This window comes from Mya arenaria, chromosome 13 (assembly GCF_026914265.1).
Source record: "Mya arenaria isolate MELC-2E11 chromosome 13, ASM2691426v1".
Classification (NCBI taxonomy): Eukaryota; Metazoa; Mollusca; class Bivalvia; order Myida; family Myidae; genus Mya; species Mya arenaria.
Window position 1 is genome coordinate 38,293,639 of NC_069134.1, and position 23,240 is coordinate 38,316,878.

The 23,240-nt window shown below is 34.9% G+C and overlaps 1 protein-coding gene across 2 annotated transcripts in view; it reads left to right on the plus strand.

The window, feature by feature from the left end:
* The first annotated feature begins 12,682 nt into the window (after positions 1-12,682).
* The window catches only part of LOC128214704 (uncharacterized), a 77,379-nt gene continuing 66,821 nt past the window's right edge, over positions 12,683-23,240 (plus strand). For both annotated transcript variants that reach the window (XM_052921325.1, XM_052921326.1), the window contains exons 1-2: positions 12,683-12,850; positions 22,223-22,373. In XM_052921325.1, coding sequence (XP_052777285.1) covers positions 12,790-12,850; positions 22,223-22,373 — 212 coding nt within the window. In that variant the 5' untranslated portion in view covers positions 12,683-12,789. The remainder of the gene's footprint in view (positions 12,851-22,222; positions 22,374-23,240) is intronic.

The following is a 23,240-nucleotide window of genomic DNA, read 5'->3' on the forward strand; positions in this document are numbered from 1 at the left end:
TGTGTTTTCGTGTTGTTTTTTTCATTGCATGTATGTACTGGTTAGGGACCTGTGTTCTGCCGGAAATGTAACGGGAATAACTCGATTTAAAAAAAAATTCGAATGCAACTTCACTGGCAGAAAGTAAGGCCCCTGATAAATTCAACTGATCGACACCCAAACATTTCATTTATTTTCATTTATTATAAAATTGAACATGTTGCTCTGTTTAAACAGGTATTGAAGGAGAAATAGTGTTTATTTTGTTGAGTAATAAAAAAGAGTAATTCGCCGTTGAAAGAAAAATATTGCGCAAACTGGTGCAATGGCAAAATTGTTGGTGAATTACTCAGTTTCGAAGAAAAAAGAGAATATTTCTTATAATTTGTATGACCATTTATCATAATGGAATTGCTAAACAATTATTATACAACGTGGACGAATAATTGGTAGGGGTGAAAAAGTTGTCCATAACCAGTACATATTATATATTCATATCATATCACCACATACGAACAAACAGTAACCAGGAGACGATCGAGTATTTCGACATGCACCCTTCTCCAAGTGCCCGGAAACAAGTCGGTTCCAATTGTGGTGTGGGAGGATTTTGGAATCTGATCTGACCTAAGCATAAGTAGACTGTAAGGGTTCGAAATGGTAGTATAACTTCGATTTTCGAATGAATAAATTAGAACGTGTCGTTATAGGACATATATCATGTAATCGATCTCAGCAACGAGTCTGGCTTTGAAGCCCTTTCGGTCGTTTAAATGTTTTCTTGAAGCAATAAATTTTATAATCTGAATTGTTATTATGATTTATACTAATTCATAGCCAATTTCAAAAAAGGTTTACATGCTAAACTTATTTTTACTTGGATTTGCATAGTGAGTTCTGTAGCGGATACTCCCATCATTTATCGGTAAAGCAATTTTCTTAATCCTGGTTAATCCTGTTAAAGGCCTGGTCACATCAAGCCCATGGTGCATCTTTGCAGCGACACGACAGAAAATTTGGGCATAAATATCGTTTGTCACCGGGTGTCGTCAAAAGACAGTCTTACGATACATTTGAGCATCGTGTGATCGACTTGCCGTCGTGAGGCAAATTTGACATGCTACTTTTTGTTCAATTTGTCGTATGTATATATCTTGTGTCGATCGTGAGTCTTTCCTACAACACCATTGCGACTAACGTGCGAGTATGTTGTCGTGGGTATCAAAATAGTATTTCTTTAGTCAAACAATCTTACGACTGTCGCACTACTGTCCTTTGACTGTCGCAGGACAATCGTGAGACAGCTGCAAGAATGTCTCACGAATAAAAAAATTCTTAACAAGCTCGTTCAACATTGTAAGTATGTCGTGCGTTAGTCTTACACTATTCATTTTTTCCTTGAGGGTATATAACTCCGGCGGAATAAAAAACTCTGAAGGCGCTGAAGGAGAAAGGCTTTTCTAACTGAGCACATCAGCCACTGCTACTACCTATCTCTGATTGCTTCTCTTGAGAGGCATCCTGGATACAAAAAGGTTAAACAAATTGAGTGACAAATCTAAAAAAAATAGGACAGATGTTCGATGTTCCCAATGAATACTCTCGAGAGCAAATAGCGAGCAACGGACCGGGCCACGTTCTATAGTCGGGAATCGATCACGCGAGCGTCACATGAGTTACCCATGACAGTTGTGCGACAGTCGCACGACCTGATCACGTGAAAAGACAGCCCCCGCGACAATACAAGACAACTCACGATGGTTACAAAATTACGGTACAATTGGGTTACGACACACAAACGACAACTTTTTTATGTCAGGTCCCCGTTGCCAAACCCTTTTTAATGTATCGTAGCCTACTCGAGATAGATTGCATGCATGTTGCAAGATATGACCACATTTTTATGGCTCTTCCACGAAAAAAAATCGTTCGATCTGTTGTGACCGGGGCTTTATTGCATGTGATCAACCTCAGTATGCAATTACAAAACAAATTAAGTGGACTTATTGATATGGCGAACACTGCCTGGTTTAGGGGGTTGCATATTGAATTTGTATGTCTAAATGCTCTTGTTTATTGGTTACAACATAGTGGTTGGACATTAGAACAGGCCAATGTACATTGTAGCAGCAGGTACTGCAGATTCCTTTCTTAAGGCCTCATATGTTGGCAAAACTTTCCATATACATAAGGTAACAGCCTGTGCAGTGTACTGTCTGATTTATCGGGGATTTTTGCCAGAGATGACCCAGAGATTCTTAACAGCACATTTGTAAAATTTCGATCTCGATCATGCTGAGGTTTGAAATTAATGTCATGTTGTTTGTGTGTTGTGCGTGAAAGTGGTTTTGCTTTTTGAAAGGAAGCTTTTGTGTCTCTTGTCCCTTGGCTTTTGCTCTTGACCATCCAACTTATGCTCGTTTTTGCCTTTACAAATTCGTGATATGGTTGTTCTAGAACAGAGAACTCCAGACGCTGCTCATCAGTTTGTATAAGGTACGTTTGTTGTACACAAAACTCAACGACTGCACTTCACTATACAGTTGGGCAAAATAATAATCTCACCAAAGGTGATGGCGGAGCAGTATGACTTACAGATAATGCTAGTCAGTTGCTGCACTGAATGGTATCTGGTCCTGAAGTAGCAAGAGTTGTGCATGAATTTTAATTTTGTACAAAAGTGTTGAAACATGAGCAAAGAAAGGGCCCTGATACTCTCCACCATGAACGGCAACACTTTGCCCAGAAAAGGTTTAAGACACATATGTCAATGTCGTTTAATGCAAAAACAAAAACGACATTGAAGACATAGGGAACTAATTCAATAACCTCTCGGGGAATATTCTAGTCTTAGATTGAAGAACTATCGTAGATAAAAGTATTTTTGCACTTGTGAAGAATATCGAGCAGGCGAGCAAAGACCAACACAGAACCATTGTAGCTGAGTGCTTGGAAATTGAAACAGAAACCTCTCAGAGGTACAATTAAACAAAAAAGTTCCCTCTTTAAGAGACATATTTCAGAACATATATCTAAAGAAAGACAGCAGATTGGCTACGTACACAGGATTATTTTCCTCTTTTCTACGCTGTATATTACAAAGGCAGACCTTGTGCATTGTCTTGAACAAGTCACTCTTGCACATCCTCCACCTAACGCCTTAGTTATGGACGGAGAGTTCAAAGTCAACATGTTGAACCAGAATTGTTTACAACCCATATACTAGTATAAGTCGTAAGCTTTGAACTGTCTAGAGGTTGGATGCTTTTTAGGATGTAAATGACCATTATAGTCTGAAATTTGCCTCATGGTTGCACAGAAGGAAAGGCGAAGGACGAAGGATTTATTACTCTGTTTATAGTTCTTAACTAACCACTCTTTACGAACCACTCTTTACTAATCACTCTTCACTAACCACTCTTTACGAACCACTCTTCACTAACCACTCTTTACGAACCACTCTTCACTAACCACTCTTTACAAATCACTCTTCACTAACCACTCTCTACTAATCACTCTTCACTAACCACTCTCTACTAATCACTCTTCACTAACCACTCTTCACTAACCACTCTTTACGAACCACTCTTTAAGAACCACTCTTCACTAACAACTCTTTAAGAACCACTCTTCACTAACCACTCTTTACAAATCACTCTTCACTAACCACTCTCTACTTATCACTCTTCACTCACCACTCTTTACTAATCACTCTTCACTAACATCTCTTTACGAACCACTCTTTACTAACCACTCTTTACGAACCACTCTTCACTAATCACTCTTCACTAACCACTCTTTACGAACCACTCTTCACTAACCACTCTTTACGAACCACTCTTCACTAACCACTCTTTACGAACCACTCTTTACTAATCACTCTTTACTAGCCCGGGTGTACACTATTTCACTTACTTCTTACTGGCCAGACGTCTATGTGAGTAGTTCGTGCATATACAATCACTACCAGTTGCACGTGCTAAATACCATATACGTCGACGTCTACGATCTTTTCCTTGGACGCCACATTCACTTCAAATGGGCGGTAGTTTCGGGGAACACATATAACACGTAGATTCGTACCAATCGCTTATAATTTTTACTAAATACATAATTTCTATACAATGCATATATAATGAAGTATACGAAATAATATGGAACATGTACAAAGGCTTGTACACACTATCGGGCAAGGTAAACAATGACCCGATCGTTACACAATTCATTGAAACAATGTAAAAATCTTACGACATAGAAAAAAACTATAATACAATAGATCAATACAAAGAGGAAAGGATTCTTCTAACATATGACTGAGAGAATGGTAAGGAATGTATCGAGATTGCTTTTGTTAACGCAAAGAATTGAAGAGGTGATTGCGAGATGAGGTAAACATTAACTGAAATTAAGTCAATACTGAACATGACTTATGTCCTGGAACTGTTGATGTTTATTATGATAAAATGTGCATTAATATGATTTTAATGCCAAAAGTGTGTGATAAGGTATTATATCGTTACAAAAGATGTTGTTAAGACGATAGGTCTGTGAGTTCTACAAACAGTAAATAACTTCACTAACACTCTGTCAATTGATATGGCAAGTAGTAAGCTGTGAATTCTTAAGCATGATATGAAAACAATAATATAATATGGAAGACGGTGTTTCAACATGCATTTTTTTTGTGCATTTGAATATATCGCAGTGAAATCTTCATCAAATGATTAATAAACTGAAAGTTATCATTTGCCAGTAATAATGAAAAGCAATACATTTCATGCCAAAAATGACACTTACACCCCCCCCCCAACAGTTTAGTCCAAAAACCGTCCCTTTTAGATGAAGAACACTTTCAATAAGTCCAACCCAAAACTTGCTCCATCTGATTGTCTGTGTCAGAATTTACAGTCTCACTGTCTGTCATCCTCCTGGCGCATGTGCGTCTGTAACTTTAAAGCGTTTTGGCCCAAAATGCCATTCTTCGAGGTTGGTTCAACTGAATTTGGATTCAAATGACATTTAAAGCATCAAAAGGTGCTTTTCTACACATCTTTGCATACATTTCGTTATCAAGCTCCACCTAATTTGAATTTATTCAGTGCTTGTGAAAATGATATGGAAATGATTCTAGCACACAGCCGTTATGGAACTGTAACGGTACAATGTTTTACAAAATCCTAAATGCTTGAGACCCGTCAACCTGATTGGCTGCTGTGTTAAATGTACTCGGTTGTTTTTGTTTTGTTTCGTCGTATCTATTAAAGTAAGTAAACACAAACACTTATTGGCTGAAGCTACCACGAAGGAGCCGGGACTTGCGACCTCAGTTACGAAATACATCAGTTTCAACCACCTTCATAGGCGATTCATCGCTTATTTACACCATAATCCACTTCAAAATTGGTTATGAAGTGCCTTTATTAATGCTCATATTAAAGATTAAAAGATAAAATTCTTAACAACTCAATAACCAAGTCGTAAACCAAAACCTGATGTTTCCATTACATTTTGGTCAAATTCCGTCGCCGAATTTCCATAATCTGACGGAATTTGCGTTACCGAATTCAAACTCAGGCATTCACGAATGTTAACCACATCAAATGAAATTATATGGATACCATATGCTCATTCAATGAACATGTCATGAAAAACAAGCCGTCAAACTATATACATAAAACCACTGATTTCACTGAATAATGATTATTCGATTTCGACTTCCAACCAACCACTCAACTCAGACATTTGTTGTCGTACCTTAAGAATGGGGGATTTCGTCAGCCTAAAAATGGCGTAGTACGGGATAATTGTTAACTTGAAAGTAAAAGTAGATATCAGTTGATTGGTTAATATAACACAATGACGTATTAGTCTCAGGTTAGCAAACACAACACTTCGTTATCTAATAAATTACGCTACGCTACATGTACAAGTTCTGATAATTTACGGGGGCAGAATAATACTTGAAAATGTGGTTAGGTGAAACAAATACGTATTCAGTTCAATGAACTACACAAATAAATGCAAAATGTATATATAAGTATTATATAAAATACTTCTGAATGAATCGGAAGACAAGCGTTTAAAATGTTGATAAAAGTTGCTTTCCCTGTTTGAGTTGACTTGTTTTAGTTTGCAAAAATGTTAGGGAGTAGGTATCGGTGAAAACATACGAGAAGAGAAGTTTGTTTCCTTCAGAAGAAAGATGGTCGTTCGGTTGCCCCACAGATGGATAGTGGTGAATCTGTGAGATATCGGCGATGCAGTTCAAATTACTGAGTACTAAATCTAAATCAAAGGCGTGCCTAATGCATCTGATTAATTCTGCTGCCGATGCAAAAGAGCTACGTTGATCATGGAACCGTTCTATTTGTGTGTATGAGTGTGGGGGCAGTTCGTACGCCAAGAGGAAGTGTGTGCCTATCACGAATGGTAAGGGGTAAGAAGGATTTACCGTAGGATTAGGTACGAGTATTGACTGTGTGAATATCGTTAGAAGAACGAGATAAAGGAGATTTCAAAGACCTTAGGATTCCGATTCGCTGTCGGGGTTTGGTTATTGAAGATGATGCATGTGATGTCCATTTGACGTCGTCCGATAGGATAAGATCAAGGTGTTTGTGTATTTTGACTTGACTCACTGGTACTTGATCCATAACGATTTCTGGATGGGCTTGCCTATTGCATTTGCGTAAGAAAATTACTGACTCCTTTTCTGCATGATTGAAAGATACCAGCCAAGACATATACCATTTGATTTTTGACAAATCGCTGGTAAGAACGGTACTTGCTTCGATAGGATCGTCGACTTTTATATATAATTATCAGCAAAGAGGCGAATATTGGCTTCGATATCGTCGACAATATCTTTAATGTAGACTAGAGAAAGAAGATGGCCAATTAGATGGAGCCCTGTGGTACGCCGGCCTTGAGAGATTTCCAGCCCGTAGAAGAGTTTGACATAGAAATGCATTTTTGATATAAAAACTTACAAAACTGTATACACATTAAGACAAACTGCTAAAAAAGACAAACAGAAACTACAGTGGTGTACTTCAAGATGTCAGTCCCCAAGAGCTTAACACGAACAGGTGCAACTGGAACAGAACATGATTAAACTGAGTGCCACAGATGACAAATGCTACTTTGACACTGACTTGCGAAGGTTTGAAATGATTTACAACAGTGCAGTCAACGCAGTACCAAGTTAAATACTTTACACCTGAGTTTCCCGTACTCCTTCCTAACAAATCAAAATCAACATCCTACGCAGTGCATACAAATATGCAGGCATACTCCACAATTCAAAATATATGAGAGATAAAAAAGAAAAGTTCTTGAAACAGCTTATAACAGCAGAACAACCAAAATTTATAGCGATTTCATTAAAAAATAGTTATGACTATTCTGATATACCAGTATGATGATTTATATAATTGTAACATCAACTGTACAATTAAATTAAAGCTATGAATGTTTCGTTATATGAATGATTTATTGGCGTCTCTCTGAAACGAGGCGTCTTATGAAATGCTAATGTGGGATCGCATATGGGAGGCCGAGTTATTTTAGAAATAAATCGTTTAACTAATATTGTTGTCCAACCTTAATGCTTACATGGTTTGAAGCATACCAAGAATATTGTAAATAAAGGAAAATAGCACCCTGCAAGAAAAAATACAAATTAGTTGATAAACATGTTTTATATGTTAAAAGTGCAAACTGTGTGACCCCGATTAGTAAAGTGTTATGAAAGTGTACAACATCAGTTTATAATTAACTTCATGCGATAAAGTGTATTATTAAAGGGACGTAAGGCAATTTCACTCATTGTTCAATGTTGTATTTGAGTAGTGTTTTTCGAATACGAATGTTTATTTGTAATGAAAAGCCGCCAGCATAAAATACAGACAGATTCGTGTTATAAATACATAATAATAATGACATGTTTATCCATGATAAGAACAAATCATATCACAAAGAAAATAACAACGCTAACAATGTAATTTCAAGAGTAAAATAAATGAAGTTATTGAAGCTTTTAAACTATTATTATGAGATTAATATTTTACATGGCATTAACAATAATTGATCAAACAAATGTGAAAAGTGGTTAATATAAAACAATTGCAAATAGGACACAAAACATATGATATTCTATAAGTCTTATGGTATATACAATAGTTAAACAACACAAATTGGAAGTACAATTTTAGGAATTCAACCTCTTCGTGAACTCTTCCCGTACTTTGCTGCATTCATATACAATTTTGTCTACAATGAATATTCCTCTATCATTTTTAACAGCCATAATTCTTGTGAATAAATGTACAGTTTCTAAATGATTAAGCCAAGTAGGAAACATTTTTCGTCTTATTGTATCATACAAAGGACATATCAAAACATGTGAAACTTATCTTCTACTGAATAAGCATGCCGCATAATAAGCAAAATTGACAATATCTATATTCACGGCTAATATCCATATGACGCCCTTTTTCAATCATAATTTATTTGATGCCCAGAACGGCGAAAATTGGAGAAACATCATTTATACATACTTGGCACATCAGCAAACAAATAACGTTCGATATTTGAGAGCGTTTTAAATTCACGGTAGTAAAATGCCTTTGGCGAATTGTTCATTTGTTTTTGTAACGCACAGTCTTTAATCCGGGTTTTGAATGTTTGTAAGAACAATTTTGCATCCCAAATGTCATTTGCCAGCCATGCATATCCAAACTCATTTTCAAACAACAATCTTTTTGCGTGGGATGCCCAATTTGTTTGGAGGCATTTGAACAAGTTTTTCCCAATACGATATGCATATTAGGTTATAAGTAACTGAAATTGGAAATCGTCCACTTTCGCTCAGTGCAAAGAAGTTTGACACATTTTTTTTTAAGTCCACATACATGTTTACAAAACTTAAAATGAACACGTTCTATATTTTCTGCGTATTGGAACCCCCAAATTTCTGCAGAATAACACAAACTATTTTTAATACAATTTCACTTTATAAAGCAATTACAGATTTGCAATAAACTAAAGAGAAACCTTTATTTCAACCAGCACAATTTCTGTATGAAATACCTAGCATTTAAACACAGTGATAACAAGTGATAAAATATTAGGTGTGCTTGGAAATGAATTGGTTCTGAGTGTTCGGCGTAGATAAATGTCTCGTTGATTGGTCATTTTTTTCTCGCATCTTTTCTACAGGAGAATACCCCAGATCCTTTGGGGATAGTATAATAGTACCTGTTTTTAACGGGGGAAATGTAGACGAGCCAAAGAATTATAGAGGAATAACTCTCATTAATATTATTTTGAAAATATATTCTCAAATATTACTTAATAGACTAACAACGTGGAGTAGAATTAATAATAAAATTATCGAAAATCAATTTGTATTTCAAAAAGGAAAGTCTACGATTGATTGCGTGTATATTTTACATTCAATTATAGCAAAAAACACTTTCCTCAAAGATGAAACTGTATTGTTGTTTTGTTGACTATGAGAAGTGTTTTGATAAAATCACAAAATCACATCTATTCTATAAGTTAATAACTGAAAATATAAGCACCCGTTTCGTAAAGGCCATCAAGGCGATGTATAGTGCCGTCAAGGCATATGTACGATATAAAAAAAACCTATTTCCATTCTTTACATCAAATATCGGCGTGAAACACGGAGACGCCAGTTCAAATTTGATGTTTTTATTCTTCGTTAACGTATTTTAATCAAATATTAATCATAATATAGAAGGAATTTGCACCATAAACGATGTTAAATTATACCTGCTTTTATTTCCCGATGACGCTGTTATTTTTTCTCAAACTCCTCAGGCCCTACAATCAATGCATGATGATTTACAAGTCTACTGTGGAATATGGGATCTTAAAGTTAATACATTAAAATCTAAAATTATGATATTCAAAAGAGGCAGAAAATCTAACTTTATCTTTAACATGAATAATGCAAATCTAGAAATTGTTGAATCATTTAAATACTTGGGTATAACCTTGTTCAAGAATGGAAATTGGAATAGGTCACATAAACACATTGCACAACATTCACTTTATGCCTTACATACTTTATTTATCGTTTATAATCAACTAGACATTAACATCAAAGAAAAAACTAATCTTTTTGACAGTCTCATTGGGTCAATTCTTAATTATGGTTCAGAAATCATTGGATTCCATCCAGCAAAAAACATTGAACTTATTCATTGCAAATTCATGAGAAAAGTTTTAAACGTCAGGAAAAGTACGAATCTCACCGCCTTATATGGGGAATTAGGAAGGCACCCAATGATAACTGAACGAAAAATAAGAATGCTTAAGTATTGGGTACGAATTTTAAAATCTAATAATACATCATTAATCAAAATACATATAGAATGTTAAAAAATGACATTGACAACAATAATACATACAGTGGAATGAATTGGGCATATCAAATAAAGAAAATATTAGATGAAATTGGAATGTCAGAAATATGGTTAAATCAAGATATACAACCGATTTCGATCGAAATAATACGACAAAGAATGGTTGATATTTATAAACAGTCGTGGAATACTGATATTAATGATTCAAACAGACTAGAAACATATCGCTGGTATACAAATGAACTCAAGCAAGAACAATATCTAGATAGTATACACATAAATAAATATAGAATTGCCCTTACAAAATTTCGAGTTTCCTTACATGACCTATTAATCGAAACGGGAAGACATCATAACATCCCAAGAACAGATAGAATATGTACCTTTTGTAATATGAATGCCATCGAAAATGAATACCATTTTCTTTTAGTAAGTCCAAAATATCACAATCTACGAAAACAATTCTTTAAACCATACTTTTGCCATTGGCCAACAAAACAAAAATTTATTATCCTTTCGTCCTCAGACAGCGGAAAAACTATGCACTATGTTAGTAAATATCTATATCATGCATTTTTGTTACGATCGAGAACCTAATTATGTTGAGAATTGATATGATATATAGTATACTTCTCTATTGACTATGTCTTTGCTCTTCACGATGATTTGTTTCATATGATTTATTTCATATGTTTTGCATTTTGGCTATGGATGATATGTCATTTAATGCTGAATAAATATTATGTTATGTGATGTTTAAATGTCTCGTTGATTGGTCATTTTTTTCTCCATATGTTGTAGCTCTGGATAGTTATGGCTGACACTTTATTTTTCACCCCTTTATTTTATCAACACATTCGGTTAAATTGGAGCTTTTTTCACTTGAAACATTAGATGAAATGGTAAATGAATTCATGTGTTTAATGTTATTATAAATCAGTTTCAGTTATAAACATTGTATTGTTTTATGCAATAAACTATGAAACTGAAACTGTTATTTTAAATCCATGGCAGAGTTTCCACAGTTTGTCTATTTCACACCAAATAAATAAACACAGATTATATGAAAATAACAAATTATCATACTTCACGAATCCAGCCGCTCAGGTTTCCTGATTTGTCTTCATCACATCATCATTTTAATCATTATTATCATGAATCAATTGCATGTCTTCGTTTCGAACCTCCATCGGCAGTCTCAACAATGTACGACCTACTATCAACCATTTCCTTACAATAGTTGGTTCCCATTTCTTTCCTTGTCTAAGGCGTATAGCTTCACATTTGGATAATATTTTAAGAGGTTTTGTTGATCTATCATAATACGATTTTGACATGTGCCGAATTTTCAGCATTTTTGCTTTGATTTTGTTTTTGTGGTGAGTTCTTGGCTGTGGTGATCTGATGTTAATGATAATATTGACCTTAGTTTGCGAGACATCAATAGTTTGGCAAGGCTACTACCAGATGAATGTGGTGAGTTGTAGTACTCAAGTATGGCTATGTATGGATCATTGGTTTTTCATTTTGGCGTTTGTGACGATACGTTTGATAGTCTGAATGAATCCTTCAGCTAATATGTTTCGACTTTTATATAATACAATACAAACAGTTAAAGACAATACTTGATGTCGATCATAATCAGATTAATGTATTCCGACAATGCATCTATTCGTTCAAATTACGTTCCGTGTGTTTTAGTGTAAATATTAGATGCGTAAAACTCTGTATTATTGAGGTGATGATCTTACGTGGGCAACAAATAATGATACTGTTAAATGCTATTAAATAACCATGTACATGTTATAATACTTAATTTATATTTATTAATTAAAAAATAACAAACAACTTCAGAATATTGTTACATTTACGTATTTATCACATCGTTTTACCAATCATATAAACACTACTATAAATTCTTAGCGAACTTTTATGCCCATTAGCCTCACTCTTGTATAATTGTTGTATCATCTTTATAATGTCTGATGGCTGGTATGCTATATGAATGATTTATATAATTCAGAAATTTGTCATTAACATGTAATGTTTTATTTATTGATGTCATTAAACACTATGTTGATTTCTTAAATCAAGAACCTACTGATAAATTGTCTGCTGCCTTAGTTCCCTGAAAAGCATTGCCCGTACACTGCTCAAGAATTTTAGGGGTATCACATTACCAACATAGCTGCCCTTTACCACATGAGCACATCAATCTGATTAACATCTAGAAAGCTGATTTATCAGCTCTCTGCATCCACTGCGCAGTATTTTAAAGATAAAATCCAGATAATTGCATAAGGCGCACATTTCTCCTTCTACGTTGTGTTTCATAACATCGATTGAAATATAAAGTTATATAAGTTGTAAGGGAAACAGTGTAACTGATAGATACAATGTCGGACGGATTTTGAAAATGCGTCGATTTTTCGTTGTTTGTGTGTTGCCCTTACTGTCATTCCTGGTGACGGTGGATGGTAAGTAAAACTTTACTAAGAACAATATCGAGGTAGTATTGTCTTGCACCTTGTGTCGTCATAACCGTGGCCCTTTGTATACTGCAACGACTGTAATGCTGACCATACTATGGTAGGTTAAGGACATAAACGTGATCTAAAAAAAACCGCATATGTGAATAATGTTTAACTATTTGCCCCATGATCGGTTTAAAATTGGCATCCAGTTGCAGCGAATTAATGATTTCCATTATAAATATGTATATAGATACGTACTTCACTTCTTTTTAGGATGTATCAATGCTCAGCAATGATTCTGATTACTTTAGAGAACGAATTAAACACTTCTGCTTTTGTTATAATGTCTACATGTATTGGTCCAGAAAAGAAATAAAATAGGTTTAAATATCATGCAAAACATGCAAGTTGTTATCCTGGAAAACAAGCAAATTATTATGAAATTACACACTGTAGAACAATAAACATCGAACCATTTTCTTATCATTTAAAACACGTACGTAAACTGACATAAACATCAACTTAGTAATGATGTAGTAAAGCGAAATGTTTTTATTTCCTATCTATAAATCTGATGTACAAAAATGATGGCATGTTAAAGTGTTGTTTTTTTATTTTCGTAAGAACGCGTTTTCTGCATTCAAGTTAGCTTTTTTCTTAAACTCATTTGCGTATTTTTCACCTAGATCTTTCTAATATTAATACAATATGTACGTGCATAATTTCCAATTTGGACAGGTGTTGTTTAAATAGAAATCATTTTTTTCATACTTTCTTTGAATTACTTTATACAGTCGTTGTTACTTTGATATATTTGTCTTAGCCGAGAAAAACGGGCAAACATTGACGTCTGCTTGCGGTACTTGTGTTGCTTTTATTGAATAAAGCGCTTTATTGTACTTAAGGGATCTATACCTGACCGACTACCCACGTATATACATGTGTAATAAACCATACCGATGTTTTATTTCTGATAGTCATATGGTTGACATCTTTAAACAAAGCCCCGTGCTCGACGAACACTTCTCACACGGTAACTGTTTGAGCATTTATTATTAAACAATGAAGCTATCGCTAATTTGTCAAAGGTACCTTGTGGGACATAACATTTTTTCAAGTACATCGTTCACAGAGAATGAATGAGACACCATTTCGACCATGCGTGATTGCGTGACTCTTTGGCAGGTGTGGGAGAGGTGTGACCTCATGTTGTTGCACTGGATAGACAGTGTCTACAGTGCAAACGAAATTTTAACAGTGACAAAGAAAAATGCATATTGACCTGCTCCATGATACATTGACAAAGTGATAAAGTAAAATATGCAGATGATAATGATTTCACCTCAGCAGAAGTGAAGACCTACCAGTTTGACTGCACACTGAATTGGGATAAACCGCCTAAACGTTTAGCACCCAAACTGACAAATGAACGGGAACCAACCAGTGGGGAAATTCAGAACGTCAGACAAAATATTTTAGAAACAAACATTAAGACTGCAGTGTTGATTGTGATCTCAGATTTCAAAAACAGATATACTTCAGAGATTTTGAGAGAAGTGAACGTGCCTTTAATTTTGACCAGCCTTAAAAATGGGACTTACATGGTTGTGGACAAATTACAGCTGCTAATCAAGTGCATAACATTATAAGAACAACTAACTGACACATGTGCGCACCGAGAATGCCGAGTACATCACAAAAGACCAAGCCAAGAGCAAAGGATGATATTCGCTTCGACATGTGACACTGTTTTTACTGCTACTGAACATGAGGTTGATGGGGGCAATTGGATCCTGTCTGAAGTACGCTCCAGACGGACAAGGAGGTGGAGGACGACCAACTGTTTACACAAGTTAATTAACATACATATCTAATCTTTAATTTAATGTGCCTTTATCATTTAATACTTGTGTCTGTACAGATTGGTTGTGAAAATAAAAATTGTACATTGTCTGAGTTGTTTGTTAATGAATGTAGGTGTATGCTACGGTAATTCCTAATTACCTGTTACCTGTGTGGTATGCATGTTTATTCTATGGATTTTGGTCGTTATCAACACGTTATTTCAACGTCGTAACTCCGACGTTGTTCCAACGTCATAACTCCGACGTTGTTTCAACGTCGTGATTTCGACGTCTAAAAACTTTCATTTTCAACCAATATACAACGTTTATTCAACGTCAGTTTCTGACGTTGTTACAACGTCTTTCCAACGTCAATTGTTTGCTGGGTAGTGTGATTATCAATATGACATACCGGGTTCTCACGAATCACAACCTCTGTTCAAAGTGTTGATAGTTGAAATATATATTTGCACATACATGTTTAATTCATGTCCTTATTTTATTTCAAATAAATACATTAAAATGACAAAATATACTTGCTCCCAACAGTGTTTTATCAACTTATTCATCAGGATCTTAAAGGGACTTGTTATTGTTCGGGCTCCAAAATTGAGTTTTCCCGGCAATGCATCTGTAAACACTTATTTCATAATACTCTTGGATAATTATTAAAAGATAAAAAAGTATATGTGGTTTTGGCGAGGGTGCAGTGTAAGAAAAATTGTTCCAAGGATTCCATTATCAAAACACTTGATGATTTGAAACATTTATATTCAAAGTTTAAAACAAAACAACTTAAAAGTGGGCATCATAGCAACCATTAACACAAATATCCATATCTATTCAATGATTTAGGTATGCTAAAAGAAGAATATAACTTTTAAGGATTTAGGACGTTTGCACTGTCAGTGCCGCGCAGAGTACTTATTCCGTTACTACCGAAAGTTAAAAAAGAACTTAAATAAATGGAAAAAGACGGGGTCATATTTAAGGTCGATCAGCCGACTGATTGGTGCGCGATCATGGTCGTTGTGCCTAAGCCAGACGACAAAAATAGGATTTACGTAGATTACTCAAAACAGAATTACAACATTAGGAGAGAGAATTTATCTCTGCCAGTTAGTGAAAGATCAAAGATTGGGTAGTCTTACCTTTGCAAATTATTTCAGTAAGCTCGATGCAAAATCAGGATTTTATAAAGTCAAAAAAGCTTAGGAAAGCAATTGTTGACCTCATTCATTACTCCAATAGGGAGATTATCCTATAACAGGCTTCCGGTGGGCTAATCAAGTTCATCTGAGTATTTTCGAAAAAGAATGTATGGAATTCTAGAGGGCCTAGACGTTAGTGATATGTCAAACTGTTTGTGTTTTAGTCTTTGGGCGCTCAGAAAAAGAGCATGAGGCTAGACTAGATGAATTTCTTAGGCGATTGCACAATGCAAGTATAACCTTAAACCAAGAGAAATGTGTGTTAAAAAGACATCAATGAAATTTGTTGGTTATTTCATTGATTGATTCAAAAGATCTCAACGACTTGCCTGTGAGGGTACATAGATTAAGACTCAGGTTAATGCAATTCTCTTTAACAATTGCATATGGGGAAATATGGGAAATCATTGGTTGTAGCAGATTATTTGAGCGGAAATCAATTGCACAATTGTTCAAAACGACAGACATTCAAATTGATACAGACAATTATGCGCAGAAAATCTTCAGCAATCTTCCAGCATCCAATTCTAGGCTAGATAAAATGAGTCCAAAACAAACAAAAGGTGGACGTTGCTTGCAAATTAAATTATTGTCAAAATGGAAAGCCTGATAGCAAACAGAAAGCCTGTGAAATAGCGAAAATTTACTGGACATTTCGTAAGAAGATATCATTTAATGAGGATCTTCTTACGAAGAGAAACAGATTATTCATAGCCATAAGTATGAGAGATAATGTTCTATCTAAAGAGCCTAAGATAGTGTTTGGTGGATAGGCATTTCAAGAGATACAGAAAATGTGGTAAGGTCGTGTGATGTTTGTGCAAAAATGCACAACGATCATGCGGACTAGCACAGAAGGTGAGGATAGGCCATGGGAACATTTGGAATCAGATTGATTTATGCTGAATGGTCAAATTTAATTTGCTTATAGTCGATTATTTTAGTAGGTATATTTAGGCGGCAATGTTAAATTCGACATTATCGCTTGATGTCATCAATCACTTCAAGACAATCTTGCTAGACATGGTTATTGTGACAAATTTACATCTGACAACGGGTCGCAGTATGCATCAAGTCATTTATACTAGAAAAGGCCGATGATCCTAACATTGCTTTTTAGGAATTATTGTGCAATTTCTTCAAAATCAGTTCCGAAATCAGTTAATAAGAGAGAGTTGCACGCAAAAGAAAATCAATTGCATAGAAAGTTTCAAAACAATTACAATAGTATGAAACATGCACGTCCAAAACAGAAATTGTGACAAGGAGAAAACGTGTTTGTCAAAGACTTTAAAACAGATTGGAAAGTTGTGAAAGAAGCATTTCGACCGAGGTCGTACATTATTGATACACCACAGGAATAGGAGACATTTGATCAAAATTCAAATTTTGACAATGCAGAGGAAGAGGAGGAATGAACAGGGTTTAAACCAAAAAAAGATTTGTATAACAAAAGCAGTGACATAACATCTCGTTCTACGCCCTTGTCTCACCCTTTGTCTCAGGGTGTTACTCAGAGTGATAATGATAACTGTTTGTTACAAGATCCGGCAGAATAACTAAACCATCTGACTGGATTTGTAACTTGATTTCAGAACTGATAGCCATAATAATGGGCCATTAAAGAGGGACGGTGGTGTTGATAGCGTTAGTGCTTAATCTGTTGAAATGTGTACTTTGATACCTTATATTTGTTTACAACAGTGCTTTATAAAGGAATGTTTGTCCTTCTGGAAAGAGTTTTCAAACTGAAATAATTGGTATATTTGAAATAAAAAGAGGATGCCTTATTGTTAAAATAGAGATTTAATATTTGGCTTAAGAAGGGGGTGGTGTTGTATGCCTTGTTTTAACATAGCCGTTGTAACATGATTCCACATGATAAGCTATGAATATATACACTGCCCGTGCATGCTGTGGGCTTTTGCCTAGATATGTCTGTAGCTGCTAGTTCACTATATACCATGTAAATAAACTGTACATAAGTGTACATCGACTGTTACTTATTGAATCTGTAAAACTAATGAATAACAATTTTCTATATATATATGCATTTAATTGTATACATATATATGCAAAGAGCACATCTCCACTCATAATGAAGAGAACTGAAACACATGACATTTAAGCTAGCCAGCCCATATTAAAGCTAGCTTTCTCAAAACTCCATTGACCTTAATGTAACATTTGATGGCTGGTGACAGCATATAAGTTTTGTATTATGTGAATTGGTATTGCTTGCTTACTTTAAATATGTAAAGGAACTATGCTTATAAAAACAAGGGTTATTGTGGGTCGGATACCTTAAACCAGTTTGCAAGGTGTAAGGACATATCTACCTCACACAGTGATGTCACCATGGCTGGATAACACATCCATCATCACTTATAATAATTCTATAGGTAAACGACTTTGCAACTTTATGTATTTATTCATAGCCCTATACCTTCTTCGACATGTGTATGCACATGAGCATTTTTTCATTTGGTTTCCAAATCAGCAACAGATAATTGTGTTATACCCGCGGTAAATGCTGGAATGTTAACAGTTGCACAACACATGCCTACACGCTCAGCAATATCAAATCTTCTATCTGCTAGCACCAGATCACCGGGAATGTTTTTTTTCTTAACATACCACAATGTTCAGTAATCCATTTATCACTGGCCCTGCCACTCGATGCTTTAACAAAATATAAAACAGAACCCTTGAGTGAGAGACAAATGTTTTTAAGGGTATTGTTGGGTTTGTATGATGACCAGGTTTGAGCACGGGCTAACCTTTTTGGGCGTTGTATTAATACCTCAAAGCATTTAATTATGACTGCTATATTTTGTCCAAGTGTCTTCCTAAACTGTAAAGGCATAGTTTTCCTTAGCCCATCACGGTCAGGCCAATACAAAATATGTATCAGTCTCATATACAAAGCATAAATAACTACTAAAAAAGTCATTAATGTTCAAGTTGATGTTTTAAACCTAAAAACCAGACATTGAACACTCATATTGAGTTTCAGCCGCACTAATGTACTTAAAAATTGCTATAATTGACCCAATTCGGAATTTCCCTTGTGTTTTGGAATATTTGTTTACCATATCAAAAACTATCATGAGCATCAAGTAAGATAAAAGGCCACTATAATACTTTACTTTGTCATTAATAGTTTCAAAACTTTTCTCAGTAAAATTTTAAGGATATTTTTTGTTTTCTTAAAATATGTTTTCAGTAATAAGCCTTTGAATCTCTGAATCAATTTGGCTGTTTATGATATGAGCTGTTTCTATCAATTTATCTGGTTTGGGAAATTTACTCGGCACCATAAAGTCATAACGTGGCACAGGGTTCTAAATGAAACCCAAACGCATAAGTAATCTAATATTCTATCACACTGACATACTCTTTTACCTACGGAAGGCCGTTAGGGCCATCGCCTATGAACGTGTTGATCTGAAACGCGATACTCGATAGTACGATGATGAAAACGCGAAATCACGAAATTACGATGGTGTTCGTGATTTCGCGTTTTCATCATCGTACTATCGAGTTCCGCGTTTCAGATCAACACATTCATAGGCGATGGTCCTAACGGCATTCCGTAATTACCAGACCAGGCAGAATGTACATGGGAGAAAAAACAACGTGAAATCAAATTCCACGAACCGAAATAAAATGACTTAAAACTTATCCGCGATTTTTGGGGCGTAAATAATTTCTGTTAATATTGGCCAGCAAATCCCGACCAGCCAAAATTGAATGGAAATTACGATGTTGTGTGCAATTTGCCTTTATAGAGCAACCTTTGACCCAACAACTATGACGACTTATAAATAGCTTTCATTCGTTCAATATTTACTCCACCGAGTCAGCGTATTGTTTGGCAACCAAGATGGCGGACAGCGTTGAATGCCGGAACTATATGTACTTTCAGAGATAAAGACATGGCAATTATTCAATTTCTTGAACGATAAATGACAATTTTTGAAATGAAACAACGACACATTACAGTACCTAAACCCGCGATGCGATTGATCTTTGCGGAGCCGATTGTTTGGTTTACCAAAACATTAGACCACATACGTTTATGTATCACTAGCATTTAGCAAAGAAAACTGAGTGATATGGTTTGGTGGGACTTGAAATCAAACTTAAGAGAAGGGCTATGCATGCGTTCAAAGCGTTTATATATAAAATGAAAAATAAAGTATTGTTATGTTTTCCCGTTCAATTATAGTTTGGTACTTTAAGCTAGCGATTACCAATGGCGGTATTTTGATTTTTGTTTAATATTTTTTGTCTTTTAGCGTCGTGTCTCTTGGGTATTGTATGTCTGATCTCGATTATTTTGCCTTAAAAGTGACACTCTCATTCAAAATCAAAACATACAAATGTATAACAAACATAACTTTTAAGTGGTAAACCTTTAACTGCTTACTAAATAATGCATTTATGGAAAATATTGATTACTGACAACACGATTGTAACCGTGTATTTAATACCTGAACAGCTAAAAATATTAAATAATTGGTGAAGGCTTAAAGATTTACTGTGATCTCATAATGTAGAAATACCGTGCTTTCTGCATCTTTATTTCAAATGGAACTCGGTATCCTTCATAAGAACCATTTTGGTAGACATTTATCCATCCGTTTTAGTATATTAAAACATGCGTATTAAGCATGGTATGTCTTATTTGGGAGTAAAAGTGCATCATTAACACATAATCTTGGTTATTCAGGAGCTACTGGGCTAGTCTGTGTAGTTTCCATTGTTTGAGTATAAACATATTTTCTTAACAATGGCTTATTCTATTTGTTTCATCTAAGTATTTAAAATGTAAGATACGTCCGACGTGCTTGCTTTTTAATCAATATGGGCAAGAACAAATTATACAATGGAAACTGCAAGTACAATCCCGGTAGGTAACATTTGAGGAGGATTATTTAGTAGGAGTTGATTGCTAATCATTTTAGTAAAAACGTATTTGTATTTACTTAGAATACAGTGTGGACAAAAGACTCTGGTGCAAAGCAGAAGTATACCTATTAAAACATTTCCGTTAAAATATATAAGCGGTTTATCATGTTGATGTTTCAATTCGTCCTTCAAGTAAAGTATTGGAACGTTGATGTTTGTCAATATAATGAGTTTGTCAATACAAAGTCATTTGTTCGATATGGATTAACATGTTTTACCGGCAGTTCTCTGGCCGAATTTCACAATCTCATCTAGGTTACAAACCTTTGATTGCCATGATAATAACATAAACTTATTGATTTATTATGTGAGCTTGTTTCGTATTAAATGACCAATAGACGCAATTCCAAGACCAGAAAAAATAAACACAGTTGTCAAAACGGTCAATCTGTGAAAGTGCAGTTTTAAATGTAATAAAAATATATTTGATTTATTGACCGGGACGAGGAAGTTAAAATTGCATGGCAATTCATTTTAAGATTGAACGGAAACAAGATAGCTATATTTCATAAAGAGTTGGTATTTGCCAAATTGCTCTGACATTTTACACATATAATTTATAAAGCGTTTATGGATAAAACAAACAACGACAAGAACAAAACTCCCCGCTTTAATTGGTATCAAAATGCACGATGAAGCGTCTAACCCTGGGACTAGCTAAGTATTTGTTATTTAAACACTTAATTCACTTGACATTTAAATACGACAATTGGTGTCCGCCAGTTTATGAAAGCTGCTTCAAGACACTTTTCATCCTTGTTTGCAAGTGCTTTCATGCAATTGCGTTTTCCCTACTTGTAATTGACTTCCGCATTGATACACGTCATATGTCAAGTATTCACTTTTAATTGATCTTTGTGTTGATCAAAGTACACAACTACGACTATTTCTACTGCCTCTAATAGATGTTATATAATATATGAGACCATTGAAAGCTATCTTTATTATACATCAATATCAGTATGAATTTGCCAAATAAGCATATAGACGAATGCAATCAGACAAACGCAACTAAACAAATGAAATTAAAAGGGCAACCGCAAAAATTGGTATCTTGCGTCTGGATGATATCTCTCACGGCCATGTTGTCCATCGATTAATAACGATACTTGCTATCACGAAGCTTATCTTTTGGTAGTCACCTGTTGCCTAGCCTGTTTACAAAACAACAGAAGTTGCATTTTTTTTAACTAAACTTCACCCGATGCACCATTATCGTATTTTTTTAAAATTAAAAGAGTTCATATAATAACATACGCTGTTTTTTCTAATTGTTTTTGAAAGTTTATGATATCAAAAGCAGTTCCAATAGTTAATCATTGTCAACTAAACTTCTTCCACAATAGGTCTGGCAATCAGCAATGTACGATTGGAAGAAGGTAGCGGCCGCTACGAAGGACGAGTCGAGGTCAGCATAGCCGGTATATGGGGAACGATCTGTGAAGACGGGTTCGATATGAATGATGCAAAGGTCATCTGTAGGATGTTGAATATGACGTAAGAGATACAACAATACGTACTTCCTTATTAAAACAAGTTTTCAATAAGTATGTTTTAGATAAATGAAATATTCTTTAAATATTACAATGGAAACGACAGTCCCAAGAAGTAATTTCTCTTTATCGAAGACCCTGTTAAAAGGTATATTGGTTCTAATCACACGTTTGTTTGTAAACTTTGTTCCGCAGACGAACTTATAAATCAAAGCACTGAAAGAATTGAAAGGCTGTAGGCGCGACAAGCATGATTGAACTTCATTTAACGAGACTGTTTATAAGCAAATAAAATCCATGCCTATCATTACCTAAGAATAGGTTATGTAAATTGATTTTCGTTTTTAAACAATTAGCTAGTTTCACTACAGTATCGGATAAACCTTTATCTATAAATGCGTTTGTATAGAACATTGCTTTCATCTCACAAGTGTATTGCAAGAATAAAGTTAATTAAATGAAACCCGATATAAGCTGCGTACGTTTTGACTATTTGTCGTAGGGAACGTAAAGCAGCGTCGTTTAGTCAACCCATTTCCATTTAATGTGTAATTCTCTGTAATTATCCCTTAACCTCCCGGTCCCTCACCAAGATTCATTTAAGACTCTTCGGCTTGTTTTCAAATTTAAAATTAATGTTGCTATATTATAAACATATTTAAATAAAGTGTTTTTGGCACTATTTTAAACTGCATAACACTAAACGTCCGATTGTGTAACCCTGGCGGAATAATTCCTTTAACTTGTCGCGTCAAAAGGTAGATCTGACGATACCTGATTTCGATTTGCGGTACTCAAGTCTGTAGACCTGCGTTATATAGCCTATACAAGGATGTTGTAGTGTTTGTGTTTTATTAAAAATTATACTTTG